Genomic DNA, 27,437 nt, shown 5'->3' with positions numbered 1-27,437 from the left:
TCTATCCCACATGTGATTACGAGGTGACCTAACTATGATCGGATGATTGCTATTATTGTTTGTTCGTACATACTGAGAAGATCATCGAGTTTCGCTGGTTATATTATTGTTATATATGATTTAGTGATAGTTGAATGGTTGCAATATGTAAAGTACGCTGATTTACAACAGGCATATGGCAAACCTATGGCAACTACTCTCTCTTTTGCAATCTATGCATGTTTGAGACTGAATGCCTGGGCTAAATCCAGTTGTTCTACGGGAATGTGGCTGGACTCAAACTTGCTATGCTGTATATTTGCTAAAATCTAGATAAGTAAAGATAATAGTTGATTGCAATTTGGGGAGGCGTTCATCAAGTCTGCCAGCTTTTGACAAGTTAGATCACTAATCAAAACATGATGGTAGAGAGATTGAAAGTTCTTGTATTCAACTACTGAATAAAGAAAGATGCAATATACCAGTCAGTACCTACATAGTAGAACGATTCTTTGTACAGCTTGTTGAAGCGCATCCGCAACCCACTCTTTTGAGACTGTCCTGCTCCACAAGGGGCAAGTTAGCCGAAAATGACATCTCCAAATGTTCACGAATAGACTAATTACTTCGTATCTGCATCCAGTTCCAGTCCATACAGCAGCTCATCACATTAGGAGTATATCAGCCTTACCAGGATGCCAAGCAATGTATTACGGGAACGGCGGCATTTGATCTCAGCTCCATACTTCGATCCCATTAAGCAATAAAAAGCCAGGTACCGCCACACTGCGTTGCGTCACTTCATTTCAGCCATCAGGCATCCACAAAGTCTAATAATTGACAGGCGCAGTAGTAGGACGTTCTAGACGAAATCAGGTACCTTAGAACCATCTTTATCATCTTTAGACTATTGCAGAATCCTTGCGCTGCTTTGAGTCGACTGTGTAGTCACGTACTCAAGTTCGTGAGGTGCACCGTCTTACACAACATCGTATATTAACGACCAAGACCCTCCCTCGAAAGCACCTAGAATTGGCAGAACCCACTCTTTCTGTTCAGTCAAACGTTTGATCGCAACTTTGGAGTTCAAATACTTAAGCTTAGATAGTCTACCGGAAGACTGAAGTTGCTTTCTTTCTTGTGGACAATTAAGACTTTTCGGCTCCATAAAAGACGACTACTACGGCACAGACTGTTTGCAGCAGCCAGCCCCCCTCTATGCAACTGAGTCGGGCATAATGTCTTACCGTGGAAAGCCGAGCAAAGGCTGCGATTCATGTAGAAGCCGAAAGATAAAGGTTAGTCTCGTCAGCTCTACGATGGTAGCTCCCAGTTGCTAGGGTGCATGTATTTTACACACTCGGTGTTGCGGATGGCAGATTGACAGTGCATTACAGTGCGATGAGAAGAAACCAACCTGCGATCGCTGTAATAAGTCAGGTCTCGATTGCAGATACCGCAACATAGATGATCTGTTATTCAAAAACCAGACGACCTTTGCAGCTCAGAAGGCCGAATCATCATGGCGAAAGAGGTCGAAACCGCAACCTCCACCAAGCACGAATGCAAGCACAAATGAACCACCGGGTGACTTGATATCATTCCAATTTAATCATTATTCATCCTCAAGCAAACCTCTCGACCAATTCATACCCTCAGATTCTCCTCTTCAATTCAATGATCTGATCACTGGAGTGTCTATGGAGCCAGGCGTGAGACGCATGGCCTACGAACGTTTTCTATATGACTTTATCACGTCCAGACCCGACCAGATAGACGACGAAGGTCCCCCTAACGCACTATTCGATTTCATCCCAATGCTCTTCGAAGCGACTACTGAGGGCTCATGTTTCTCAACCATAGTCGATGCACTTTCGTATGCTAACTTCGGCGTGCGTTGCAACTACCCGGAGGGACAGGCATTGGCAGAGCAGAACTGGGTGAAAGCTCTCCGACTTCTACAAACGGATTTGAAGGATGAGAAATTAGCTTCTTCAGACGAGACTCTCGCCGCTATCTATCTCATGGGTATATATGATGTGAGCCAACCAGCCAAGAGTAGTTCATCTGCCAGCTAACGCAATTCAAAGAACATAGCCTCCGACCAGTTGAAAGGCATATATGAAGCCCACAAGAACGGCGCCACAGCACTCCTCCAGCTGCGCACAGTTGAAGATTTTTGCGGATCTCCGATCTCGACTCGGTTGTATGAAGCATGCTACACGCAAATGGTACATACCAGATTGCTGTTCATATGTACAAGACGGTCAATGGCTAAACTTTCTCACAGCTCATTGGAAGTTTCATCGGCGCTAAAGAACCGATAGCACCCATCAGCAACATCATAGCTGCCAGAAAAACCGTCCCTACAGCCATCAACACCTCAGGAATTGACCTCATGAACCTAATCCACAACGTCACGAGCCTCCACGCGCAATGGCACCTCATCAAGGCCTCCCCCTCACCTCCCCAAATCCGACAAGAGCTCGTAGACATCCTCCGTCAAGGTCTTGATCTCGATGCCGAACTGCAGATCTGGGAAACCAGGATCCCTCGCTCCTTACGCTACGATAGCAAGCCCAATCTGCCCGAGACGCGCGGAGCCTACGACCGGAAGTGGATCAACCTGATGCTGTCGAGCAGCGGTGCACCGAACGAGATACACAGCTTCCCTTCGCTTCGAAGGGCGTTCATATACACGTTCTTCCGGACGAGTCGGATGTTCCTCCTGCGAGACATGCTGGAGATCATGAACTGCATGCTCGCGCTCCCGCCGCCAGATCCACAGCCAGAACCCAGCAATTTCAACATCGCTACGCTGATCCTCGAAGACCCGAGTCCGCAAACGACGCTCCTCAACACCACATCCCTCCGAATCCACCACCGCATCACAACCACGCACCTCACCGACCTCGTCGAAAAGGCATGCTCGGCCATCATCGGCTCCTTCACAGTCCCCATTCCAGGCCGAGTAGACAATGACGGCGTGATGGGCGTACGAGGTTACATCAACTTCTGGTGCCTGGGCGTCATCAGCGCGGTCCTGCGCTCTGGCTTCATACCGCAATCTTCCGCTCCATCACCACCACCACCATCGACGTCTTTCTCGCCTCCCCGCGGAGGTTCGAGCCCAGCGCCCTCGCCGGCTATGTTCGTGATGCCGCCGGAGAATCGAAGTCACTTTTACTTCCACGCCGCCATGTTGTCGAGACAAGAGGGTGACTTCCCGCCGCTTCCGCCCATCTCGGCGGCGCCGGCGCGTTCGGGGTTCGACATTGAAGTTGAGGATGCTGGTACGCTGGGAATTGATGTGGAGGCGAGGAGGGAGTGGGTGCAGAGGGTTTTGTACTATGTGGGTGCGCATTTGGGGAATAAGAAGGCGTTAGGGCTGCTGGGGCTGGATGAGGGTGCGAGAGAGAGGTGCCAGGGGGAAGTTGAAAGGATGGTTGGCGGGCTTTGATGCTTGCTGGGTGAATTGATTCTTTGGGGTTTGGATGTCGTTGAGGGTTGGGAAAGTTGGGGTTTGGTTGTCAGGAAATTTCTATTTCTCGTTGAGGGGCCTTGTTCTGCCCTATAAATAACGATTGGAAGAGCCCTACTTGTTGGTTTCGGTATAACGTATCTGATATCGTAGCGCAGTCTTACACTCGGCTTGAACGCTGGTAGTGATGGCATTCTTTGGGCTGTACGCTATAGCATTTCCCGTTTCGTAGCCCAGAGTGATTTCCGGGGAACAATGCCCGTTCTGTTCAGATGCCGATAGGACCAACACTGGGATACCCCGCAGCTTCTGCAGCATCGACTCCGCTTGAGGTATTGTTTGTTGAGTCTAAGGAGATCGCATATTAGCGATCTCTCACAGCCGACTCCATTCACCCTCGCTCCTTCGCCGTCGATACCCTGAACGTCTGTTCTCCATACGCCTCAGCCAGCCCGGGAACCCTCGTCTTAGACATCCAAACGGTAAGAACCGGCTCCGTATACGCTCTCCTCTTCTTATCCCTCCCCTTCACCTCTTCCAGCGTCTCAAACTCGTCCTTATCTTCCCCCTCCCCTTCCCCATCCTTCTTCCCTCTCCCATCCTCCCCCTTCCTCTGAATCTCCATCTCCGCCAACCCCAAATACATAAAACACTCCTCGCCCTCTCCCTCACCCCCCTTCCCCAACCTCTTCACCATCTCCACAATCCCCACAACCTTAACCGTCGCATCGCCCTGCGCACTCACCGCGACAATCCTCTCCCCACCCACCTCCCCAAACAGCCTCTCCAACTTATTAATCCCACTCTTGACATTCTGGTTCCGCGTGAGGACGACAGGCACGACGTACTCGCCCCACGCCCGCGGCGCGATCCTCGCAGCCAGGCTCTTCCGCACCGGCGCGGGGAGGAACGTCCAGGGCGTGTACAGCGCCGTGTTATCTCTGCCCTTATCCCCTCGTCCTCGCTCCGCTTGCGTTTCTACGGCCCGTGTGTGTTCCGATGCAGTCGATGCGCCGCCGCCGCCGATGATGGGCAGCGTGGGACCCTCGCTCGATGTCATGGCTATCGACATTATTGATTCGTCGCCGGGTTGTGCTTCTTCGTGCGTCGCTGTGGGCGCGAGCGTTTGGCGCTTCGATGCATCGTTGGAGGTTGCGGAGGACGAGGCCTTTCTCGCGAGCTTCTTTTGCTTGTTTTTGCTCATTTGGGGAAGTGGTGTGGTGGTCTGGAGTGACTTGTTGGATTGGACAGGTTGTCTATGGGAGAGATGGGTGTAATTGGGAGTTTGGGACTCGTTATGGTGGTGGACCGGTGGTGTTGGGAGTTTTGACGCGGGGAGCTTGGATGATGAGGTCCCCAAAAAGTTTGGGCGAGCTTGTTGATGCCGTGTGCATCATAAGTCTCTCGGACTGAATTGTTGACCTTGTTTTGTATGAGTGTTATAACCCGAACCTAGAGGAGAAAGTTCACTATAAGAAGGAACGCAGCCGACCCTGTGGCCTCCGCAGGAACAAAGGATCACGTGACCATGATAATGCCGCTAAATAATCATGAAGCCATGATCATCACAAGTATATAGAGAGCCCATATAACCCTTATGGCTTTCTGTTTTCAACCTAAGTTGCACTCGACCAATACACTCTACTGTTCCACCATCCTGTTGTCAATACCGTGCCCCGCTTCCTCTTACTCTTTCAGATATTCCCCAGGAACCAACCAGTAAATCCTCGATCACAACATTAAGATAGTAAGAAAACAAATTAAAATAATTTATAGTAGTAAAGAAAGATTTTTATTATAGCTAGGCATTATAACTAGCTAGAAAAGAAGCTAACTAGCCTAGTTACGTCTATTCTTTATATTATATACCTAAAGATATTTTCAACCTTTCTAATCCTTTCTGTAAAGCCTCTGGCTCTAAGGTAAACGTGATACGAAACCACCCATTATCTTCTGAATGGTAAATATGCCCAGGCGCAATCATAACACCGGCTTTCGAGCAGACTTCTATAAACGCTGCTTCTGCTGCAGGGGAGGCAGCCTGGCCAGTATAGTTAACCAGAACAGAATCTGTAGTTGACTTCAAAGCACTACGTAAATCTGTCCAAACAAATAAACCCGCATTTCTATCGACAGTCAGTCATAGGAGCCGATGTCACATGTTATGATTGTACCAACGCTTGAAACCAATCAACTCCGATTTCAGACAGGAAGCCCGTTACCAATCGATAGTTTGCTTCCATTAGTTCCAATTTTCTTCCTATGAAGTTATTCCGCCATTTGGTATCCTCGAGCATGTATGCCCATATATCCTGGATGATGTGCGACGGCCATGAGAACATGCTAAGAGGGTAAGATTAGAGTCCCACATGCAAAATGGTAAGAGCGCTGACCTGATACTTGACATTGCACCTATGACACCCTCATTTTTGGTACAAACAAGCCCTAACCTCAGTCCATTGGCGCAGAAGTCTTTACTCGCGCCGTAGATGACGTGCAAAAACCTCGGATCGATCATGTGCAGTGCCGTAAGCGATAGGACTGAGGTGAAACTGTTCGAGTTCTCTAAATTAGGATTAGGAAAGACAGAAAATGCATAAATTTCATCTGATATCAGGTGTAAATTATTGGAATGACAGAAAGACATGAACTCCGCCAATGTGTCAGAAGGCTAAGTCAAAGCGTCAGTAGGTCAAAGTATGATTCAGCGATCTGGCTAATCAGGATAAAAGAAAGGGAAACACACATAGCATCTACCGAGTGGGTTATGAGGGCTGAGAAGACAAGATTCAGTCATTTTTCTGGTCTTGGAAAGTGAGATGACCTACTTTGAAATCATCAATGCTCGGATTCTAATCCTTTCGCTCCGTGCTTTCTGCAAGGCACTGTCTAGAGCCTGCCGATTGATCGATGCGTCGAAATTGTCTTCCAGCCCACCATAGCCTGGGACATCATGGTAGGAAACCCCGACCACAATGACATTGCTGCGATTGAGTAAATCAAAGTCGAATCCATTGTAGTAAGGCTGTGGGATTAGTATGCCATCCCCACTGTCGCAGATCGACCATGCTAGAGCATCAATTGCACCAGCTGCGCCGGATGTTATGAATATATCGTCCAGGGTGATTTTTGTGTTGGAATGAAACGACTCGTTGAGAAAATTTGCAGCAGCGCAGCGAAGACGGATGGACCCACGGGGACCTGTGCTATATGTGAGATGTTTCGTGGCTTCGACTGCGACCTGGTGCACATTCTTAGATTTTTAACTCAAGCCAAGTCGCAATGCCCTGGTACATTACCTGTGATGTTATCAAATTAGACATCTCTCTATGCATTAGACTGTTTTCCGCCAGCCTTAAGTTGACCCTAGGAACAATTTAGTCTTGCCTGGCGGGTAAAGCTCGAGGCACGATCAGGGAAATCTCTCACAATCCTCCATCATTGGCGAATGACCATTGGTTGGCCATTAGTTTTATTCGCGGTCCCCAAATGTCTCGATGGGCATGATTCAAAGCTCCCCGCTCGGATAAACCATTTGTCTCCATGGCCTTTCCTTGTTAGGATGTGCAAACCCACGAAGGACAGGGAATGATTGCAGAGACGACGGCCTATCCGACTGTGGTAGCAAAAGATTCCACAGAGTGAGTGAATCTGGATCCTGAACCTGGTTAAATAGAGGCGGGATCATCGACTAAATTTGTGTGCTGCCCAAGAGCCCGAGGCGCGGTTACTTAATACGTTTCTATAAAGCCGAGGGTTCTCAATATTGCTTGGGGATCTCGCAATGTACGTCCACACCAAATATAAATTTAGTAGCGGACTGATTATTCCATGATTGAATCTACTTCAGCATTTTGGATGTTTCAAAACTGTTGAAATAATCTGACATTGGCGGACATTTTTGGTTTTGCGATACCGTTCTTGAGCGACTCGATCCTGCTTTAGACGCTCAGAACTTGTCCTTGGAGTTCAATTCAATTTACAAAAGTGATCGACAATTTCACGGCTCAACAGTTTTGGAACAAGAAAATATCCAAGATCCAAGCACATGAGAATGGTGGATGCTACCAATACATCCAGCTTCTTCACTTCTGAGTCGGGAGATCACCCGCAACATTTGACACATACGAGAAAGTTGATTCTTGTTCTGATAGTCTGTAATGGAATATTATGCGTGTAGGTAGTATAAATTTGAGTACTATCTTTGTAACGATGAGCAATCGCTAATTGAATGATCAGCACATGCTCTAGCTCCATTTACACGACCACATATGCCCAGATTGATGAAGAATTTAAATCAGACACGCTGCTATCCACGGCAGGGCTCTCGTCATTCGTTTTTGGAATCGGATTAGGGCCGTTGATAACCGGTCCGCTGAGTGAGCAGCATGGAAGACGCCCGGTCTACTTAATATCATGGATTTTGTTTATCATATGGACGATTCCATCAGCAATTGGGAAAAATATCACCACTTTAATCATAACAAGGTTCCTAGCAGGGCTGGCCGGTGGAACGTACCTTTCTGTAGCCGGAGGTACCGTGTCGGACATCTATCCAAAAGATAGAATCAAGATTCCCATGGCTCTTGTCTCCGCGGCAGCCTTTATTGGCCCATGCTTAGGCCCTGTACTGGGCGGTTTCATCAACTATCACCAAAATTGGAGATGGACATATTGTTTTATCTTGATATGGGCGGCTCTACTTCTCATTGCAGTTTTAATCATGGTACCTGAGACACATCGCCGAGTCAGGTCTTCACGCGAGTCAACATCTGCAGGCAAGAAGGTTAGGGACACAGGTGCAACCGTTGCAGATCCAGACGTCCGTTCGGAGCAACGTGACAGGCTGCTTCTACTGAGACCATTGTATTTACTGCTGTACGAGCCCATGTGCACTATTCTCAGCATCTATACCGCAATTCTTCTTGGAATCCTCTATTTGTTTTTCGGTGGGATCCCGATGATCGTCCAAGAATTGTACGGCTTCAACGCCTGGCAGGCTGGACTAACGTTTCTGGGGATAATATGCGGCATGATAACGGCGACCGTCGGTATCATGATCTCCACTTACAGCTCTTGTAAGTCACCAGTGTCTAGGTTAGTATCAACCAAAAATGGCCAGCCAGAACGACATCTGCCTCTTGCTATCTTTGGTAGTATCCTCAATCCGTTGGGACTATTTTGGTTTGCCTGGAGCACAAGGTCGGATATTCACTGGATGCTGCCAATCACAGGCTCTGCAGTTTTTGGATGTGGGTGAGTATAAACATTCCATAGAGCTCTTTCGTGGCGTTTGAAGTGTACACTGACGAATAAAGGACAATCCTTACGTTTTCTGGGATATTCACCTATCTGGTAGGTAGTCCTTAGTTTCAATCAGGTCGCTTTAGCGACACACGGTTGTGACATGAAAGGATCTCACAGCATTACAGGTTGAAGCATATCATATGTATGCCGCATCAGTGCTGGCATCAAATGGTCTTTTGCGTTGCACGTTTGCAGGTCAGTTGTCCGTAAACGCCCTTCTTACATCTGCAGTCTTGACGTGTACTAAACCCTCTAATGCAGCAATATTTCCATTGTTTGGAGCAAAGATGTATAACAGCCTTGGGTTCACGTGGGCCAACACTGTGCTTGCATTTATGACAGTTTTATTGATGCCTTTCCCATATATATTCTTCATATTTGGCCAGAGGTTAAGGATGAAGAGTAATTTTGCTAGAGGTAGCGAGATATTGGGGTGCAGATAGGCTAGGGAATTATCAAACCTTCTACAAACCGTGTATTTCCTTAGTGTAACTTCCGATAGCAGCATTTTGTTCGCAACTTCAGGACAGGAATGATACACACATTTAGACCCAAGCATCATGAGCACCATCGAAAGGATCTGATAGCATTGGCTCTAGGCTGTCTTGAAGGAACATGTCAATATCCAGAGTATCTCCGAGAGGTGATTCTTGCAGGTTGGCAACTGCCAACGTGTCGGGATTCGGGAGGATGCGCCCTCCAACCTCGCAAACTGCGGGATCAGGCTCGTTCTCAGTGTAGATACCGCTAGATACCCACTGGTCTGCAATAGCTATCGGTGCATGCTCTCTGAGCAACACTTGTTCCGGTTCTTCGGGCAATCTGCTGTGCCTGGTTTTAACGACTCTTGAAGATATCTTAATCAACGAACCTCCGGAAGCATCTTCTGTCAATCGCTTCATAAGTTTTATGAAGGCTTTTGCAATCCAAATGCTAACCGGCCAACTTTTAGCAAGCTCGCCTAAGGCAAGTAGGCACTGGCGAGATTTGTTCTCTGCCAGTCGTCGACGGGTATGGTCTTCATGACATATCGCAAACGTATGCGTCGCGAGTGCGCCGAACAGAGCAGGTACTCTAGTGTTATTAGTTGGTACATTCTCAAGATACCATCAGTACCTAAACCTACAGATGGATTTGACCATAGTGTATAACCCGAAAAGCAAGCATGTCTTCCGCCATTCGAGTAATTGAATCGGCTGCTTTACGAACCATTAAATCTCTATACGATTTATCTAATGCCGAAGCATTCGATTTCTTCGGTCGATATAGAAGCACGTGATAATTTCTGTAGGTCGCTATCAGTAATTGGGAACTGTATTGTGGCTCAAATGCCCTACTGATAAGCAATGTCAAGCATCATAGCCCAAAAGGAGGCCCCGACAGTACCATCGGGATCATTAAGGCAGAGTGATCGTGGGATTTGCGATTTCCACCTCGATAATCTCCCAGCTAAGATGCTGGTACCATCTTCAGCTATTGAAGAGTGGCCGGGACTAAATTCTGCCACAAGGATATCTCCCACTAATCATCCTATGATGAGCTCTTGATCAAAACACGGGGTCATTGCGGGTCACCTACGTATTCTTGCTAGTCGAGCCATCTCAAGAGTATAATCAATATGGTAAGTCTCTTGAGCGGGGATCAGGTCCGTGTCAAATGCAGAATCAAATGTGAAATCAAGTTCTGTAAGTGGTTGCACATCGCAATCGATATCCTGGATACGGCAGGGCCGTCCGAAAGCTGCAGCAGTGTGACGGTCCCGCACCTATTGAACGTAAGCTTGACGTTGGACATATCAGAATCTACAGAGTGGAAAATTACGTAAATTGACCACCACACTCTCCTCCGTAGTGATTGCTGTCTTCTTGAGACCCCGTTCCGCGATGCTCTATCATGGTCAACAACTGTTATCAAGGTGAAGTCTTGAAAGTGCGAACCTGTGCAAGCCTAGATTTTGCGCCAGAACAGTAGCGCACCCCACCCAGTAGCAGGTATCTTTATGATCATCGGACTTATTCCACCAAAATCCCATAAGGAGCAAGCATGCTACCACATTCAACCGGTCTTCATCGTATCCGACATCGTATAATGCTTTCGCCCGTAGATAATGGAATTCTCTAGCAGAGTCTCTGTCTGCGAAGCCTGCTGAGACGACTAGGTCATCGTTACCAATCGTGAAGCCTAGTAAACAAATGGTATGTAATACAAGTGGAGAGGCGCGGTCCTCCAGGTATAACTCCAGGAATTGCTCCCGATCAAAAACGGGATATGCCGGATGAATCAGCTGAAAGAATGTTCGAACAAGCTGATCGCATAGATCCTTTGGTGGCATCACAAGTGCAGTGGGGACATTAATGGTGTTCGACTGCCAGGTTTCAGACTTGGGAGGCCGAGGGGCAGCGAATGAGGCTGGAATGGAGTAGTGTACGTCTTTGGCTTCGACTGATTGATCGTTGGGTCTATAAATCAGCTCGATTACGTATGATATATCTGATTCCTGCCCTTGCAAATTACTTGCAGTATCAAAGGATGATAATTCCTCTCCCGGGACTTCAGATGAGGGCGATGAAATCCTAGCCCTCGACTTATTCGCATCTGTTGGGCGCACGTTCGCGTCGAGAGGTGCGCGAGGATTGGACCTTTTCCCCTTCCGGACATATCTTGAAGAACTTCGCATCAGACCTTGACATTTAAGACCAGGGCGCGTTTCTAAACGTACTTGCCTCGCCTAGATTCAATCAGTTCGCATGGGATGGATCTTGTACGACAGTGCCAGCAGGGTTGCCCATCGGCGATATCGCATTTGACACGCCTGGCATTGCATGCTTTGCATGCGATTTTAGCTCGACGAACGCTGTTCGCTTGCGTGGTAGTAGCCGACATTTGAGGCTCTGCACCTGATATGTATCTTGATTCGGAGGTGGGGAGACGGCGACGCACCGGTAGATAGCAACAAGCGAAGAACCCGAGGGCTCGAGGATCTCTTATTTCTATTCGAGGGTCGTCTAGCCGCCTAAAATCTCGGCGAGTTACCTCGTAGCAGAAAGTCCCCGATGAAGCAAGAAGCCGCGGGTTCTTCGTCCTAAACCTGGGGTATTATTCACATTCGACATTGCCCGCCTCTGATCCATGTTGGTCGGTTCCTAAAGATTTTTTTTCAGACGAAGTCAAATGACTTATTACTCAGTGTAATTGGCTCACAATGGTTTTGAGATCCACGGAGATAAGAGGGGCGCTAGGTGCCAATTTCCGAGACGCTCTGAGTACCCATTCACGCTTTTGGTAACATTCAAATGCGAACAAGTTGGGAAGGTTTCATATGAGAATTTACAAGAAGTTTCTACATGCTTATTCGGTGTTTGATTCGAGCTACATTGAGCTACAAGGCTTGACAATGGATTTCGTCGTGGTCGTGTCGTCTTGGTAGGCGTGTGTTTGTATGTAACAGCCTACAGGCATCAGAAAAGGGTCATGTTCAGATCATATTCCGAACTGGCCCTCGACCTCCCTCCGCCTCCGCTCTCTCTCGGCCTCCTTCTCAAGCTCTTGTCGGCGCTTCTCCGCCTCCTCAGTCATGCCCTTCTCGCCCTTGATACGCTGTCGCTCTTCGTACGCAGCTCTGCCTTTCATGATCCTCTCCACGATCTCTCCAGCATTGACATTCTGGAAGTCGTGGTTCTCGATCTCGCGGTAGATTTTGAGCGCTTTAGCTACGGAGTATGGGTCGTAGGTTAATGGCATGAAGGACGTGATTCCGTGATATACGGCCGAAGGTGTGCCGTAGGGGAGTGTGAGGAGGAAAGCCTTCGACAGAGAGAATGGCGCGCCATATACGACGGCATCAATGTACTTCGACAATATCAGTTGCTGCTTGGTAAATATGGGGAGAGGATACTATCTTACCTTGCATTGCAGAACGCAGAGACCGCGCTCAAAGATGTTCATGATCGGGTAGTTGATGCCCTTCCAATAGTTGACCACTTCATCGTCGTGGATACCTGCGACTACGAATGCAGGGCTGTAGTCGGATCCCGTCTGCTCGATGCGCTGATTCTTGGCCTCCTCGCTGTACCAGCCCCTCTCTTCTGCGGCTTTCTCTTCGGTCTGCACCACGTGGCGCAGGAACTCAATGTGTCCTGAGGAGAAGAGATCCCACCCTCCATCGACATATACGACTGATTGACCTGGTTTCACTCCTTTGCCTTCTACGAGACGGGCGAACTTGCCCTTTTCTTCCTTTACCGAGTGATGGTGGTGACTGTGTGATTGGTGTCGCTCTCCAGCACTGGGACGACGCTCGCCGGTCGGGGTCGGCGCAGAGGTCGAGCTCTGCGTAGTCCTCCTCAGCTTCGCAGGCCGTGAAGCGTGCCAATACCAGACATCGCAACCAGGCGCAAGACCAGTAGAGTCTGTGGCATAGTCTTTAATCCTTTGTAGCATAGCCTGTCCCGTGGCCTTTCGCTCTTCCTCTCCACCAGGTCCCTCTTCTCCAGCAAGTGCGCGGTCGAGGGATTGTATAAAGTGATTCTTAGTGCACAATAACATGCGCCCGACCAAATCGGTGGTGGAGATTCCCGGTGTGCGCTTAACAACCTTGAATCTCCCCGCCTGCTTCACGAATCGGTAGCAGTCCTGGCCGCTGCTGTCGGAAGTGATATCGTCTCCGTGCACAACGTAACGGCAGCCGTAATGCGTGATCCAAGGGAGGGAGGTGACGTAGGGTGCTTTGGGGATGGCGCGCGTAGCCCAACGGCAGGCTTCTACTGCCATGATACTGCCATCGTTAGCCGTGGTTGACTTCTTCGAAGCCAGCCATGCTCACCGCTCGTCCAAGCGCATGACGGTTGGGCCTTTGTTTTCAAGAATGGCCTCGTCCGAGTGGACGCCAACAAGGAGTTCATTGCCTAGCTGTCGAGCTTGAAGCATCGCACCAGCATGGCCTATGCAGAGTTGTGAGCTACGGTTATGTGAAGAAGAGGTTATAGAGTTGCGCACCATGGTGGCTGAAGTCGAAGCATCCATCGATCCAGATGCGCTCACTGGAAACAGGAACGTCATCCTGGGGACCGACTGGCCACTGGCCGGATTGGGGGAGCCACTCTCCCTGTACAGTAAGTTCAGAAAATGTTGCATATGGGCAGACTCCGTGGCAGGGAGTGGTGGTAATGTAGTACCTTTGCGCTCTGGCGGCGGATCATCTTGGTGATGGTAGTGGTTGGTAGCTAGGAGGGTAGCTACAGGTGAGTGGGGGTGGTTTGGTGTTTTGATGTTTTGGTAGGCTGATAGGCGGGGTGGCGGCGGTCCAGGGACGTTTACCCAGTGGATTCGAGGTAGATAATTATGCCAAAAGAAACACCGTCTGTCGCAGCCCGCTGTCAACGCCGGCGAAAGGGAGAGAGAGGGTACGGAGTACTATCTACTGAGATTGAGGGTGAGGGTGGGACAGGTGGAGGCAGGTGGACGGTGATGTTGCGCATGCACTACTGGGAGCTTGCACGTGGCTAAGACCTTTGATGCAAGAACTATAGTACGAGTACCACGGAGTCCGTTGTACTCGTATGTAATAGAGTGATATGATTGATTGATTCTTGATTTTATTAGATGAAGAAAGGGATGTTGGAGAGGAGAAGAAAATAAAATAAAGTTGAACCAGACTCGGCTCGGATAGTCTGTATGGATTGGGCACCTGGCAGCCGGTGGCCGTCTTGGGCGAGTGGACATGCAAAATGAGTTCCCACAGCCCAGTATAATCACAAGCCATGAGGGTAACTTACCTACGATGGGATAGGCATAGGCATCTCCTAGGAAGGGAGTGGGACAAACTAACCTCCATTTAATTGATAAATAATACCCTCCGTGCCTCCTACTCGACACTCTTCAGTGGCCAATTAATGACATGAAGACGAAGAGAGAACAAGAAACCAAACCTAGGGATAGTTGTCGGGACAAGGGCATGTTCCTCTTGCTCATTGGTAAGTATTGGGATTACTCGATAGTCGATGATACATCATTGACCTGCCAGTCTATCCAGTTGTGCCAGTAGTCGCGCGCGCTTTGTAGGTTTGTAGGCATCTCCGAGAAAGTGGCGGCCACGCGCATGCAATCCCTTCCTGTGGCCACCCATCCACCATCCACCATCCACCATCCCAAGATGTCGTTCGGTATGATTATTATTAAACCATTGTACATACATGTGCCTTACTACGGAGCACCTACGTACCTATTACTACACAATCCACTACTACCACTACACTCGGAGTACAAAGTATACCGAACCTATAATAAGATGTCGAGTGACCCCCCCTCCCACGAGTTATGCTCTCCCTCCAAATCGCCCTGTGATTGCTCGATCTCTCAATTCCTTTTTTTCATTATTGTCGTATGCTGTTGGCCAGCATTGCCATGTCGAAGTAATATAATATAATTCCCAAATAATTGTTCTTAGTTCGTTACTGGGTACACAGGCTGTCCCTACTATTACTCGTACCCAGCGGATGCCAGGACAGGTACCATACCGTAATACCAACTTACCAAGGCACACCTGTTCTCTGTGCCCCGGCGACCACAACTACGGCGACGACACTCCACGGACAGCGCGTTAGGACAACTTCAATTATAGTCTTCGGGATACCCCATTTCTTCTTTTCTTCTTCTCTTCTTTTCCTTTTCTCCTTTCCTCCATTTCCCGACATACATCACTCCGCCGCGACAATCAACATCACATTATCTACCTACATACGAGTACATGCATGCATTTGGGGCGAAAAGAGTACAGCTACATACAAATCACTACACAGAACACCCCTCCCCGTACTGTCGGCATATGCTTTACTCTATGGCTATTATGCTTCTGAGCTAGGCTTGTCACTCTTAACCCTCTTGTCGCAGGTTGCAGGCCGTAACCCCTGATCGCTCCCCTCCTACTGTACCTTTTCCTGTACTGAAACCAGCCGCTCACCCACTATCGCATTGTCGCTACCGCTAATACCGCAACCACTACCAACCGGACCCAGCGACTTGGGTTGGGGTCCCCCCCAAATTCGAAGTCAATCATGGCGGAACACCAAAACCAAATCCACAACCATAACCACAATCATCAACAACAACCACACCAAACCCAGCAATCCTTCACATCCTCCACAACCCAAAGCAGCGGCAGCTTCTTCACCCGCAAACCTTCCTTCTTCAGTAGTCGCAACAAGTCCAATCATACTAGTACCCTTCCATCGCGCGGAAGAACCACACCTCCCCAAACCCAAACCCATCCCGAGAACCCCAGCGACGCCGAACATCCCCCTCTTGACCTGAACCAATACGAATTTCCCCCCAAAGTACAATCCACGCCACCCCGCCGCAGGCACGCTTCGAGGCATTCCATCTCCTCCTCTGTCGCGGACATCGGCACGTCGTTGCGACGCTCCCGCTCTGCCTCCCTTCGAACCAACACCTCTAGCGGCACCCAGTCCTCGCATAAGAGGACCCCCTCTTCCACCCTGGCGTCCTTCTCCCCAGAGAAGACTCCCTCGACCGGCAACCTTCCCCCAGCTGGCAGACCGGCGCTGTCCATATCCACCTTTTCACGGAACAAACACAAGAGTTCGGAGAATGTGAAGCTAGACCAGACCGGAGGAAAACAACCTTACGAGAAGAGCCCCCTGAGCAGTGCTGTTGACAACCCAAACCCGAAGACACCATTCGGTATGGCCGTTCCCGTGCCATTGAGGCATCCCCCGAGCCAGAAAGAGATCTCGCTCGCGCGGCAGACCTCTAACTTGGGGACTGGACTGGCGCCTGCTCCTCCCGTTCTTGCCAATGGAGCCAATCCGCACATCATCTTTCAACACATACACGAATTGGCGTCAAAGCGAATATCAACGTTGGACTATCTCCGGAAAGCGTGAGTTGCCCTTCGTCCCATTGAACCCTCCACTTAGCTGACACATTGTAGCCACGAGGGACGTATATACTGGTTCAACACTCTCCTGTTTGCGAAGCAGGACCTCACGCGACTCCCCTCCTTCACTCCGCGTAACCTCTCCCGACGAGCCACAAATTATCTCCTCCTCGGTTTCTCCCTCCCCACAATTCTAGATCTCAACGCCAATTCTGCCACCGACTACCTAAAAGCCCTCAATGCGCTTCTGCTGGAATTCGAGCAATACCAATCGATACATCCTCCAGACGGATCGACGTCTTCGTCCTTGTCCAGGGCCAGAATACCACAAATGTTTAAACGACCCAACCTGATGGGTGGAAAGGGACGCCGCAGCTCCAGCGCCGCCGGCGATTTCCCAATTCTGACACAGCAAAACTCTTTCAATGAGCCCCTGTCAGCCCTTGAGCCTTCTTCCGATGACATGCTCCTGCCGAACGAGTCGTACACGTATTTGCAAACACCCTCAATACCCTTCGATCCGGATTTCTTTAGTACATTTGCTACACTGTGTGATGTACTCATCGATTGCTATACTAAGATCCTGAGTCTCCTAAGTACGCCAGAGTCGGTGGTAACAGCTGGAGGAGGTGTGCCAAGCACCGTGGGTGACTTATTCTCGAAAGCTGATGCCAGAGTTCGCAAGATCATCTTAGGAGGCGTTGTTCGAGAATTCGAGGAGAGTTGCAGACAGGGAGTGAGGGGTGAGGTTGGAGGGGTCGGCAAGGTCGTTTTGGGAGGGTTAATGTGACGGAGCTTGACGACTGGCATGATATTGATGTTATTACGATACCATTCGGGGGGCGGGAAGCATCTGCATAACATATGGCGTTCATTTACAATTTCCAGTTCTCCAATGGACTTGAATTTCGAGCATTCGTAACGACGCTTAATAGAAAGATACCTTGCTTTTGCGCTTCTACTCACGCGATGTGCCTTTTGCGAACTGACCCCTTTTGGATCATAGTGAATGCATTAGACGAGCCTAACCGAATACGGCACGAATTCCACCAAATGATGACATAATCACGAAATATCGACCGCACGAGCCAACTTTTCTCAACGCCCGCTTAACCATCTTCTACATATCGGTGACCATCAACCTATACACCCAATTAACACAATCCGGAAGAGATCCAGGAAAATAGGATCCCTAAAAAATTGAATCATTGACAACTCAAATTTTCTGGCGATTCACAAGAGAAAAGAGATAGTAGAGGGCAACCACTCCTCAGGCGAGAAGACCGGAACGCCCACCATCTCCCCCCACACATAAAACATATATAAATTATATATACCGACCACACAACCCGCAACCATGGATATCCGCGTGCTTCGACCCTCGGACATCCCGCACGTCCAGCTCGCAAACATCACCAACCTGCCCGAGAATTACTTCTGCAAGTACTACCTGTACCATGCCATGAGCTGGCCGCAGCTCAGCTACGTCGCTGTTGATGTAAGTATTTTTATCCGACGTTCGGAGGTTGTTTTTTCCTTGAGGTTCAATTCTGGGGATTGGAGCGGGTTCAAAAGAGCTGGGGAATTGTGGTTTGATAGGATCTTGAAAGCGTGTGGTGAATTGAATTGGAAGATGGAGGGAGATGTGTAACACGTGACATTACTCTCCACACCACAACGACATTATACCCTCTCTCCATCATCACCCTCTCTTCAACCCCTCATACCAAACCATCTTCCAACCGGCCCCCCTCTAACACACCCCACCTAGGTCTCCCGCCCCCAAAAGACGCCCTACGACCCCCCCAAGATCGTCGGCTACGTCCTCGCGAAGATGGAAGAAGACCCGGCCGACGGCATCCAACACGGGCACATCACCTCGCTCTCCGTGATGCGGACGCACCGGCGTCTCGGGCTCGCCGAGAAACTCATGCGGCAGTCGCAGCGCGCGATGGTGGAGACCTTCGGCGCGCACTACGTCTCTCTGCACGTGCGTGTCTCCAACACCGCGGCCTTGCACCTCTACCGCGACACCCTCGGCTTCAAGGTGGATAAGATCGAGGCGAAGTATTATGCCGATGGCGAGGATGCGTATAGTATGCGTATGGACCTTGAGGGGTTGAAGGAGCAGTTGTTGGAGGAGGAGGAGAGTACGTTTGGGAAGGATGAGGGGGAGGCGGTGGGGGATGAGAAGAGTGGGGAGGGGGAGGGGGAGGCGGGCAAGGAGAGGAAGAGGAAGGTTAAGGTTGGACGGGGGCTCGGGGTCGGGGATCTGGTGGAGAAGAATGAGGCGTCGGCTGCGGCGTAGTGGGTTGTTCTTGGGGGATTTGAGGTGATTGATGGGGGTTAGGGGAGAAGAATGAATTCACAAATTTGCATTATAGAATTTGAGGATGGGAAAAGAAAATGTGACTGAGATGTGGTGCGGTTCGATCGACGCAGACGTTTGGCTAACAGCAACCCTCGGTGACAATTCAACGTGAGCTCGTTTCGCCAATTCAACGATACACTGTGGCGACCTTCTTCAGCCCCTGAAACTACTACATAGCAAACAATATTCCAAGTTCCACCACAACGAGACCGCTAGAGCTCGACTGGAGGCTATAACACTGATAAGCCCAGTCCCCCATCCACCCCTGAAAAAGACTTTATACATGGCCACTATAGACACACTCTCCACAACCCTTTCCCATTAGGCACTCCTCGTGAGAAGCAATGAACAAAGACCCAGTAGTAGCGCACTACCTACTACAGCACGAACACTCCCTCCAACAGATGGGCTGTCTCGAAGTGCCCTCACTCCCCCGCCCCACGCTCCGGAACGACATCCACCGCATATTCCGCCTCGACAGCTGGATGAGAGGCTACGGCCAGGGCACCGAGCGGTTCTACACGCGGATGAAGCCCGCGCTGCGGCTCGCCTCGCTCATGATAACGGAATCGTGCATGCTGCCCTGGTTCACGCATCTATGCCACGGGAAGCGGGTGCGAGTCGAGGGGACCCACGATTCCAAGGGGTACGTGTATCTGGAGCCGCGGCGCCCGAGCCGCGAGGGCATCGAGGAGGTGAGACGGGCGTTGCGCGACCTCGCGGAAGTGGTTGTGTTCATGTTTGTCCCGGAGCGGTATTCGGAGGGGAAGTGGAAGAATTCGTGGGGTACCTCTGCGGTGTGTTGGCGTAAGTGGCCGTGGAGTAGGCGATTCCGGGCGGTGGACTATCCGTTCATGTCGCGGGCTGCTGTGCGGTTCGAAGGGGAGGGTCATGGGTTGCCGGAGATCGCGCTGAATCGCGAGTTCGCGAGGTTTTTTGATTCTGGGTATGAGGAGTGTACGTCGTCGGAGCAGTATCGTGTTATGTATATGTTTGCGGTGACGTTGGTGCATGAGCTCGCCCATGCGTTTTGGATGTTCATCGGTAGGGGTGGGAGTCCTCCGGGGACTGGAGAGGAGCCTAGGTGGCATAAGGAGGAACTGAGGGCCGAATTGGGATATTCCTGGGAGACTATCACGATGGGGAGGATTGTCGAGCCGGTGTTGGGAGTATATGGTATGCTGAAGAGGCCCTGTGCCTTGGTTTCGTTAAGGACTGAGGCCTGGGCTGCTGGTCAGCCTGAGCCGCGGGCCGTGAGGGCTCTGATTGATACCGTCTCCATGAGGATGAAGAAGGTGGAGAATTGGCGTGGTGTGTTTTTTGGTAGACCGGTAGATGGAGGAAGAGGCACGGAGTGGTTTGTCGGTACCTCGATGTCGTCGAAACACAAGAATTGTGTGAGCGTCATTCACGCCATCCCACTGAGATGGATTGCGCAATGGTTCTCAGAATGCGAGTGGAGGAACAGAAGAGAGGTCTGGAGGGCGCATCGATTGATCCATGGATGCAATATCGCTGAAGGAAGACCATATGATCCGCCAGGTTTAGGACCAACATTTATGATGGTTCACTTGCGACTTGCCAATAAGGAACCTCAGCTTTGGGTTAGTTCAATTGTTCAAGATGATCCGAACATAGATTGGGAGAGGATGGCTACGAAAGCTGTCAGTGTTTACGATGGGTTTTAAGGGGTGGCTCTCCATTCGCTCTGTGATATCAGCAGAAATATGGCGTTCAATCACAAAGCATTCTGTCTTGGTCTATCGTTATGATAGGTGATTGTGTCTGGATGCAAGACTTCTGATATACATATGTAGTAAGTTCACCGCTTGTTGGTTCACATTCTCGTGGGCGGCACGTCGTGTTACTGTGGCCCGGTATCCGGTGTGGGCGATGTGGCTGCTGACCCTGAACGTTGTCTCGGCTTGAGAGCTTTGATTTAGGATAACAATGTAGAGCAAAAGTCAAGATACATTACAATCAGCTGCCGATGTCATCAATAAAACATTTGTGTAATAAGAAGCAAACATGGACTATCTGGAAGACGGACTCTCTTGAGGTGGTCGTTACGGCAACTAGTTAGAGTGGTTGGGCAACTGGGGCCTTGTATGGCAATTTGCGCTTTCCTCCTTCGGCGCTTCTGCAGCCTTTTCACCGATCAACCCGCGTTCAGACGCGTACATCACTGACGTCGTAACAGCATCCTTCCGATGTCACTGGCATTGTCCAAGTTAAGATAAATATCCACTCTATACGAAGACAATATATTATAAGAGGAGAACATCATCTACTCCGTACTAAGTGTATCCTATGCTGTATGGGAGATGCAACACTCGCTAATTTCCACCAATCTCGCATCCAACTGGGTATCCAATGCTTCAATCTCAACTCTTTACCTACACAGTATGGCAATTACAAGAACAACAGCTACTACCACTACTTCCACTTCTCCCACGGTCTTTTAATCCCTACATACCTTAGCCTCGCAGCTTCTTCAGAGCTTCGCCAATTCTCGGGTCTGTATCCATGATTGTACGTCCGGATTCATTTGGTAATCTGGAACAGGGAAGAATTCAGGTCCAAGGATTTTCTTCTGCACCTTACCAGTTACCGTTTTGGGTAATTCTTGGTCGACCACTCGGAGTAGCGAAGGCAACTTGTAGCCCGCTAGTCGATCGCGAAGGTCTCGTCGCACATCCTCAATGGTCAAAAGATGCTTGCTGTCGCCATACGTCTCTAGGAACGCATCGGTGATCTCCTCCTCTTGTAACGACACCAGTGCTGCAACTCGCTGACCAAACTCTTCATCGGCAACACCAACCACCACAGCTTCGGCAATATAAGGCAAAGACAGCAGCTCCCTCTCGATGTCAAGCGCTGAAATCTTGTACCCGCCGGACTTGATTATGTCGAGCGATGCTCGGCCAAGTATCCAGTAGTACTTGCCTTCTCTTCGGGCAATGTCGCCAGTGCGGAAGTAGCCATCCTCATCATGGGCTTTCGCTGTGGCTTCCGGATCATACAGATACTTGGAGAACATATGCTGTCTCTGTCAGTTCAGCGATCAACGAAAACACGGGGAAAGTTAGAATTTACCGGACTCTTTACAAGAATTTCGCCTTCGTCCCCATTGGAAAGTCTGACATCGATTCCATTGACCACCTCACCCACCGACCCGTCCGGCGCCTTCTTGTCATCGAGATGGATTTTGAAAATGGCTCCAAACTCCGTCGCGCCATATCTCTGTACGATCCTCTTCTGCATAAGGGTGGTCCAGAAGTCACTCAGGGGCTGAGGCAGTGCCGACGTTCCACACAGACAGGCGCGAAATTGCCTTGATCCCGCGATGAAGGCGGCCAGCTCTTTGGGTGGAAGCTTCAGCAACGTACGTTGATAGTGACGTCTCATGCGCATGTAGATTGTCGGTACTCCGGAAAAGAAAGTCAATCGGCGCTGTGGGTTCACTGCACCATCCCTCCATCGTTCCCACATCCACTTCTCATCGAAACTTCCGCTCCGAAACTCGATCCTGCTTCCAGAGATAAGAAATGGGAAGAAGTTGATACCAACGCCAGTCGCATGGTGAACCGGTAGAACGTGGAGCATAACGTCATCTTCAGTCAACCTGTAGTGATCTGCAACCGACAAGGCACAGTCAAAAACGAAGGCCCTCCGCATGACTGCTCCTTTAGGAAGTCCAGTAGTCCCCGAGGTGAAGATGACGACACTGGCGGCATTCTCCTCCAAAGCCCGGTCGGATGATATAAATATCTCTGCTGGGTCCAAAGTGGGAGTAAAGGTATAGGGTCCAATTGGCACGCCCCTGAAATGCTCGTTACTTGTTGAAGCGACACACTTCTCCAACCTGCAACATTTCTCGAGATCGAAAGAGCTCACGAGTACCAATGCAGCCTTGGATTTCTCGACGAAGTATGCAGCTTCTTGGACGGGAACTGCTGGGGAAATCGGTACCGCAGCGGCTCCGAGTGCAAGCACGGCAAGCATCGCTACAGTGTATTCGTAACCTCCAGCGGCAACGATGGCGATGTATACTTCATCTCTTTGTTCTAGCGCTGCTCGCGTGGCTGAATCCAAAGTTGCAAGAATGGTGCTACGCAATGCCAGAACATCGGAGAGCAACTCGATATGTGTTCTTTGCTGCTGCGATCGAACATCATCAATGGCTACTCTTGCGGGAGATCTCGTCGCGAAACGAAGCAATCTGCCAAACAAAGGCTACAAGCTGTTAGATTCTACGGTGACGTCGAAGAGTAGGATTGAATGCGCACTGTATTGGGTAAGATGTTGTACCCCGCGTGCTTTGGTACCATGTATGCTCTATCTTCCATTTTTGTTGTACAACGATGCTCACGCCAGCATCAGGTGTTTCGACTCCGGTCCATGCTCGAGATGAAATGTGCGATGCGACTTCATACTGTATATCTTGGCAGCAAAGATATCGAGTCGTTGCGTGGCGTGTCATTGCAGTTACCGTTGGAATACCGGTGAGTTACCGTGCCGATCCCCCGCGTAAACCCATGCCAGCGCAACCTCTGCAGCTATCCACCCACCACCAATAGCCAACTGTGCCCACCTAACACATCACTGTATTACACAGTCTGCAGTTACCATACGGAATAGGCAATTTCAAATATCATATTTCGGGAGTTAGGCCTGCTTATTTCCACTGGGAAAACCGACAATGCTCTACGTTACTCAAAGCCTTCTGATCCGAGCATGTACGCTCCCTCCGTAAAGGACGGCGTGCACCATGAAGCCCCGAGATCCGCACACGCCCTGGCCACGTCTTCTGAAGGCCCACCCACACTGATATACAGCTCAGGTTTACGACCAATGGATGCCAGCCAAGGTCCGATTGTTCTACATTAGACACACGCAATCTTGGGTACAACTTTGATGAACGACGCACCACTTGTACGGAGTACGCTTACAACAAATACATGTATATGCATGTGTTCATTGAAAAAAAAGCAACGACAATGTACTTCTTGGCTACCGGTCACGATGGTCTGACTTAGCCTATGAGGAACATTAGGCACTGTTGCTATGCAGTATCGAGGACGACCTAGCGTTTTAAACCAATATGAGGAACCATCCGGTGTAACGGATGCATGGCTCAGCCCTGAACCTGCAGTCGAACTCAGATCGCATCCGCTCGCGCCACTCGTGGGGGCCCTGGAAAAAACACCAACTCGATGGTGGACTAGCATCGATGGACCGATACTGATGCTACTTAGTACCGATGCCGATGTTTCTAGTTTGTCTTTTAAGCATCATATCGGCTTTGGTGGCTTTTCAGGGCCTCGCACCTAGCACGCTATCACCCAAGAGGATATCTATCGTCGACAAGACAGTCAGAAAACCTGTGTTGCCATACGGACCACAAGTAGTTCGATCTTGGCCTGGTACTCCTTCGGTTTCGGCTACTCCGTGCAAGCAAACAATCAACAACTCCCCAACAGGCGATATCTGTTGCATCGAACTAAGGTATTCACTATGCGCAATACGCGCCTGTTTGTTTTCTGAAGCCATCATCACGGTTCGCAATTCTGTAGCCGATTGGACGCGGTGTCAACTTCCGGTACCGGGACCAGGTCATTGGAACAATGGCATATGCTTTATGGCTTCCACTGCATGTTCTGTACCCTGGTCAAATCTTGGTCCGAGGTGAGTCCTTTGGCCGGAGCCTTTTTATCTGTCGATGCAGCGCAACATGCATGCATCGCCGCCCGAGGCCTCCTTTTGCTGCTCCGGATGTCAGAGGATTTTATGGGGGTGGGAAAACAAAAGAGGTGTTCCGTGCCCAGGTGACAAGTTGAGCAATGTCAGGCCAATACGAGATTTGTAACTGCAATTGTCTTTTCTAGCTGCATTTCTACCTGGTCGACGGGCCGGCGCTCCAATGGGATCGCCGCACTGCGGGAAAGCAGGCAAAATTGCTTTTTTCCTGGTATTGATGAGCGGTGCTAGTCAGATTGCTTCTGATCCTGACATCCATCCGCTTCCGCGAACAACAATGGTAGAAGAAAAGGGGAGTTGTCAGTGACGGGGAAGGGGAATCGGCCCACTTGGATCGCGGGTGGAACCCGGATAGCAAAAGCTTGGTATCGGGGAAGCGGGAACGATCAAGCTATGACTTCGTTGCTGGCGATATACGTTGTAGGGCGTCATTCGAGGCGGGCCACGCAAACATTATGGTCGTCCGTGCACCGTTACACGACACTCTCGAATTCATCACAGCGGTGAATGACAATATGATAGCTCCTCAGGGCTTCATTCACCACTTCAACACAGCCTCCCATGTTTGACAAGAGAGCGATTGCTACATTCCAGAGTACAAATATGGCTGCATACACCCTGGTCCCCTTTCTTGCTTTCCTTAACAAAGTACTGTGGTATTTGGAAGAACACGTTTTCTCTACCTTCAATTTTCACAGTACTACGAGAAAAGCTGGAATGCCAAAATCACTTCATCTGTCGGTTGCCGACCAGAGCGTTGCTCGAGTCTACATCCAGACGCTCTTACTGTTCCCGTTCCCAGACGATTCTCAGCGGGAGGCTGCAGTCCAGTCCCTCGAAAGGGGTCTGCAGCAAACATTGAAAGACTTGCCTTTCTTTGCCGGGACCGTTGGACCTGCGCATCCTCAAACTGGCCGAATTACATTGACCTATCCGGACGAGATACCTCATGCTATCACGGCAGACATCTTTGCATATGACATCCTTCCTCATGACGACGAATTTCCACACCACTACGAGCAACTCAAGAAAGATGGCATGCCACAGAATGTGCTGACAGGCAAACGATTTTGTCCTAAGACCTTGAGGCGTCGGGCCGGTGTTCCTGAATATGCCGAAGGAATCATGCAGTGCAATGACGGCGTGCCAGCCCTTGCTGTGCAAGCATTCTTCATCCCAGGTGGCCTCGTCTTAAGCACATATTTCCATCACAGTGTCGTCGATGGATCGGGAAAGACTGAGTTCTGGAGGCAGTTTGCTGCGAATGTGTATCACCAAACACATCCCCCACCGTCATGCGAAACCTTCATGCATGATCCCGCATCGAACAAGACATGTACAGCTGTTGAGTCTATTCCCGACCAATCAGCACTTCGTGCAAGTGTAGATGCGAGGATTCGGTCTGTTGATAAAGCTCCATCGGCTGATGCGTACGGTGTTCCCAATTACAAGCGCACACTCCCTGTGGGTACACCTTGTGAATCCAAGATATTCTCCTTTCCAGCTGAGCGAATCCGTCAGTTTCGCGATATGCTTAGGGATGAGGACAAAGTGTTTACAGAAAAACCTATGACTCGATGCAACGTCCTGGCTGCACTGATTTGGGTTCATGTCACACGCGCACGACAAGCGCGGTTACAGCAACATGGTTATCGAACAACAAAGCTGGGGGTCGCGGTCGATCTGCGCAAAAGAATCAACGAGCCATTAGAATCGACGTATATTGGAAACATGGCGTTGATGACGACAGCCACCTCGCCCATCTCACACTTTTCTGCAGAGCAACGGTAAGTTTCATCGCTCGTCATTGTCTGACATCCGACAACTTTCGGTGGTCTGTTGGACGAGATGATTGACTGTTTTACTGACAAGGCATGCAGTGTCACCAACGCTACGATCATTCCAGCCATCCAGCATATTAATACCTCCATCTCACGAGTCGATGACACGTGGGTACAACGCCATCTCAGTTACTTTCAGTCGCTCTGCCCAATCACCAATACTGAAATCAATCTTAAGTTCAACACAGGGCCTGATCTCTACATCACTTCGTGGCTACATTTCGGGGCTGACCTCGCCTGGGGCATTCCTGGTACCAGTTCGCCTACTCCAGATTTCATCAGACGTACTCACAGCCCTTCGGATGGTGGAATAATAATCATGCCGAGAAAGAGTGGCGTCGTGAACGGTAAGGAGGCGCCCTATGAAGTCCTCATTCGGTTAGCTACCGAGGATATGGAGCGGTTGATCAGTGAGGAGGATGGCCTCATCAAGAAATGGGCCGGGAAAATTGTGGGATGAATGATTGTCTGCATTCTCAACATGCTTCATCATTGATTAATTTCTTTCTAATTCGTCATCAAGGCGCTGGCTCGTCGGATTTCACTTCTTGAAGGGTATTGTGCTGCATCAGAGTGCATGCAGGGAGAGGAAGTAACACAGGCGCATGCATGCATATGGATCTTTCAGGACTGAGTTCTTGATTTGGAAAACGGGCGCCTGAGGTAGATGGACTTTGCACACCTTGTTTGTCTTTTGTTGGAGTTGGGTACAGAACTAGGTTGCATCTGGGATTGGGTGGGCAACTTGTCATTTGTTTGGTTCATGTTACAGCAAACATTCGCAAGTCAGCCTACGAGTAAGGT

General features: G+C 49.8%; 11 protein-coding genes across 11 annotated transcripts; 6 read left to right on the top strand and 5 right to left on the bottom strand.

Moving 5' to 3' along the window:
* Positions 1–978: 978 nt before the first annotated feature.
* On the top strand, positions 979–3,645 carry BU24DRAFT_165037 (uncharacterized protein). The gene is made up of 4 exons (XM_033521425.1): positions 979–1,277; positions 1,377–2,018; positions 2,070–2,210; positions 2,270–3,645. Exons 1-4 carry the CDS (start codon positions 1,218–1,220, stop codon positions 3,437–3,439), a joined length of 2,013 nt encoding a protein of 670 aa, XP_033386455.1. The 5' UTR covers positions 979–1,217; the 3' UTR covers positions 3,440–3,645.
* BU24DRAFT_165038 (uncharacterized protein) lies at positions 3,646–4,924 on the bottom strand. The gene has a single exon (XM_033521426.1). The coding sequence runs from the start codon at positions 4,662–4,664 to the stop codon at positions 3,852–3,854; it is 813 nt and encodes a 270-aa protein (XP_033386454.1). The 5' UTR covers positions 4,665–4,924; the 3' UTR covers positions 3,646–3,851.
* Positions 4,925–5,307: 383 nt separating this feature from the next.
* On the bottom strand, positions 5,308–7,112 carry BU24DRAFT_440810 (PLP-dependent transferase). Its single transcript, XM_033530388.1, has 7 exons — positions 6,890–7,112; positions 6,760–6,826; positions 6,289–6,701; positions 6,207–6,234; positions 5,854–6,131; positions 5,639–5,803; positions 5,308–5,586 (listed from the first exon to the last, which is right to left on the bottom strand). Exons 1-7 carry the CDS (start codon positions 7,003–7,005, stop codon positions 5,322–5,324), a joined length of 1,332 nt encoding a protein of 443 aa, XP_033386453.1. The 5' UTR covers positions 7,006–7,112; the 3' UTR covers positions 5,308–5,321.
* A 402-nt stretch (positions 7,113–7,514) lies between these two features.
* Positions 7,515–9,533, top strand: BU24DRAFT_479467 (MFS general substrate transporter; the record flags this gene model as incomplete). The annotated part of the gene is made up of 5 exons (XM_033533077.1): positions 7,515–7,636; positions 7,700–8,716; positions 8,779–8,815; positions 8,893–8,962; positions 9,029–9,533. 5 exons carry the CDS (start codon positions 7,515–7,517, stop codon positions 9,208–9,210), a joined length of 1,428 nt encoding a protein of 475 aa, XP_033386452.1. The 3' UTR covers positions 9,211–9,533.
* BU24DRAFT_491146 (uncharacterized protein) lies at positions 9,098–11,703 on the bottom strand. Its single transcript, XM_033533764.1, has 7 exons — positions 11,487–11,703; positions 10,705–11,427; positions 10,589–10,655; positions 10,346–10,532; positions 10,105–10,288; positions 9,894–10,052; positions 9,098–9,841 (listed from the first exon to the last, which is right to left on the bottom strand). Exons 1-7 carry the CDS (start codon positions 11,648–11,650, stop codon positions 9,313–9,315), a joined length of 2,013 nt encoding a protein of 670 aa, XP_033386451.1. The 5' UTR covers positions 11,651–11,703; the 3' UTR covers positions 9,098–9,312.
* A 370-nt stretch (positions 11,704–12,073) lies between these two features.
* BU24DRAFT_421113 (ethanolamine-phosphate cytidylyltransferas-like protein) lies at positions 12,074–14,375 on the bottom strand. The gene is made up of 5 exons (XM_033527648.1): positions 13,942–14,375; positions 13,763–13,871; positions 13,590–13,707; positions 12,671–13,541; positions 12,074–12,616 (listed from the first exon to the last, which is right to left on the bottom strand). The coding sequence occupies exons 1-5, from the start codon at positions 13,963–13,965 to the stop codon at positions 12,248–12,250; spliced, it is 1,491 nt and encodes a 496-aa protein (XP_033386450.1). The 5' UTR covers positions 13,966–14,375; the 3' UTR covers positions 12,074–12,247.
* Positions 14,376–15,819: 1,444 nt separating this feature from the next.
* BU24DRAFT_461082 (uncharacterized protein) lies at positions 15,820–17,451 on the top strand (the record flags this gene model as incomplete). The annotated part of the gene is made up of 2 exons (XM_033531867.1): positions 15,820–16,664; positions 16,716–17,451. The coding sequence occupies 2 exons, from the start codon at positions 15,820–15,822 to the stop codon at positions 17,449–17,451; spliced, it is 1,581 nt and encodes a 526-aa protein (XP_033386449.1).
* Positions 17,452–17,778: 327 nt separating this feature from the next.
* Positions 17,779–19,173, top strand: BU24DRAFT_164952 (N-acetyltransferase complex ARD1 subunit). The gene is made up of 2 exons (XM_033521424.1): positions 17,779–18,159; positions 18,433–19,173. The coding sequence occupies exons 1-2, from the start codon at positions 18,019–18,021 to the stop codon at positions 18,967–18,969; spliced, it is 678 nt and encodes a 225-aa protein (XP_033386448.1). The 5' UTR covers positions 17,779–18,018; the 3' UTR covers positions 18,970–19,173.
* On the top strand, positions 19,078–21,027 carry BU24DRAFT_421111 (uncharacterized protein). Its single transcript, XM_033527647.1, has one exon. It carries the CDS (start codon positions 19,377–19,379, stop codon positions 20,718–20,720), a length of 1,344 nt encoding a protein of 447 aa, XP_033386447.1. The 5' UTR covers positions 19,078–19,376; the 3' UTR covers positions 20,721–21,027.
* Positions 21,028–21,274: 247 nt separating this feature from the next.
* BU24DRAFT_421110 (AMP-binding-domain-containing protein) lies at positions 21,275–23,499 on the bottom strand. Its single transcript, XM_033527646.1, has 2 exons — positions 22,129–23,499; positions 21,275–22,075 (listed from the first exon to the last, which is right to left on the bottom strand). Exons 1-2 carry the CDS (start codon positions 23,035–23,037, stop codon positions 21,527–21,529), a joined length of 1,458 nt encoding a protein of 485 aa, XP_033386446.1. The 5' UTR covers positions 23,038–23,499; the 3' UTR covers positions 21,275–21,526.
* A 2,010-nt stretch (positions 23,500–25,509) lies between these two features.
* Positions 25,510–27,093, top strand: BU24DRAFT_343340 (uncharacterized protein; the record flags this gene model as incomplete). Its single annotated transcript, XM_033523363.1, has 2 exons — positions 25,510–26,579; positions 26,673–27,093. The coding sequence occupies 2 exons, from the start codon at positions 25,510–25,512 to the stop codon at positions 27,091–27,093; spliced, it is 1,491 nt and encodes a 496-aa protein (XP_033386445.1).
* Between the last annotated feature and the right edge of the window lie 344 nt (positions 27,094–27,437).

The sequence above is a fragment of the Aaosphaeria arxii genome (genome assembly GCF_010015735.1).
Source record: "Aaosphaeria arxii CBS 175.79 unplaced genomic scaffold BU24scaffold_3, whole genome shotgun sequence".
Classification (NCBI taxonomy): Eukaryota; Fungi; Ascomycota; class Dothideomycetes; order Pleosporales; genus Aaosphaeria; species Aaosphaeria arxii.
The sequence above is the reverse complement of the archived record's forward strand: the minus strand, read 5'-3'. Positions and strand labels throughout refer to the sequence as shown.

What these genes read in the sequence shown, in the direction of transcription:
- BU24DRAFT_165038 (XM_033521426.1), bottom strand. Translation starts at nt 4,664, where the DNA reads ATGAGCAAAAACAAGCAAAAGAAGCTCGCGAGAAAGGCCTCGTCCTCC.
- BU24DRAFT_164952 (XM_033521424.1), top strand. Translation starts at nt 18,019, where the DNA reads ATGGATATCCGCGTGCTTCGACCCTCGGACATCCCGCACGTCCAGCTC. An exon ending in TCAGCTACGTCGCTGTTGAT is followed by an intron (nt 18,160 to 18,432) that starts GTAAGTATTTTT and finishes CACCCCACCTAG; the next exon opens with GTCTCCCGCCCCCAAAAGAC.
- BU24DRAFT_440810 (XM_033530388.1), bottom strand. Translation starts at nt 7,005, where the DNA reads ATGGAGACAAATGGTTTATCCGAGCGGGGAGCTTTGAATCATGCCCAT. An exon ending in CTAATTTGATAACATCACAG is followed by an intron (nt 6,702 to 6,759) that starts GTAATGTACCAG and finishes AATGTGCACCAG; the next exon opens with GTCGCAGTCGAAGCCACGAA. An exon ending in GGTGCAATGTCAAGTATCAG is followed by an intron (nt 5,804 to 5,853) that starts GTCAGCGCTCTT and finishes TTACCCTCTTAG; the next exon opens with CATGTTCTCATGGCCGTCGC.
- BU24DRAFT_165037 (XM_033521425.1), top strand. Translation starts at nt 1,218, where the DNA reads ATGTCTTACCGTGGAAAGCCGAGCAAAGGCTGCGATTCATGTAGAAGC. An exon ending in ATCTCATGGGTATATATGAT is followed by an intron (nt 2,019 to 2,069) that starts GTGAGCCAACCA and finishes CGCAATTCAAAG; the next exon opens with AACATAGCCTCCGACCAGTT. An exon ending in AAGCATGCTACACGCAAATG is followed by an intron (nt 2,211 to 2,269) that starts GTACATACCAGA and finishes ACTTTCTCACAG; the next exon opens with CTCATTGGAAGTTTCATCGG.
- BU24DRAFT_491146 (XM_033533764.1), bottom strand. Translation starts at nt 11,650, where the DNA reads ATGTCGGCTACTACCACGCAAGCGAACAGCGTTCGTCGAGCTAAAATC. An exon ending in ATTGAATCTAGGCGAGGCAA is followed by an intron (nt 11,428 to 11,486) that starts GTACGTTTAGAA and finishes AAGTTCTTCAAG; the next exon opens with ATATGTCCGGAAGGGGAAAA. An exon ending in GAGTGTGGTGGTCAATTTAC is followed by an intron (nt 10,533 to 10,588) that starts GTAATTTTCCAC and finishes TACGTTCAATAG; the next exon opens with GTGCGGGACCGTCACACTGC.
- BU24DRAFT_421111 (XM_033527647.1), top strand. Translation starts at nt 19,377, where the DNA reads ATGAACAAAGACCCAGTAGTAGCGCACTACCTACTACAGCACGAACAC.
- BU24DRAFT_421113 (XM_033527648.1), bottom strand. Translation starts at nt 13,965, where the DNA reads ATGATCCGCCGCCAGAGCGCAAAG. An exon ending in TCCGCCGCCAGAGCGCAAAG is followed by an intron (nt 13,872 to 13,941) that starts GTACTACATTAC and finishes CTTACTGTACAG; the next exon opens with GGAGAGTGGCTCCCCCAATC. An exon ending in GTCATGCGCTTGGACGAGCG is followed by an intron (nt 13,542 to 13,589) that starts GTGAGCATGGCT and finishes TAACGATGGCAG; the next exon opens with TATCATGGCAGTAGAAGCCT.
- BU24DRAFT_421110 (XM_033527646.1), bottom strand. Translation starts at nt 23,037, where the DNA reads ATGCTTGCCGTGCTTGCACTCGGAGCCGCTGCGGTACCGATTTCCCCA. An exon ending in AAATTCTTGTAAAGAGTCCG is followed by an intron (nt 22,076 to 22,128) that starts GTAAATTCTAAC and finishes TGACAGAGACAG; the next exon opens with CATATGTTCTCCAAGTATCT.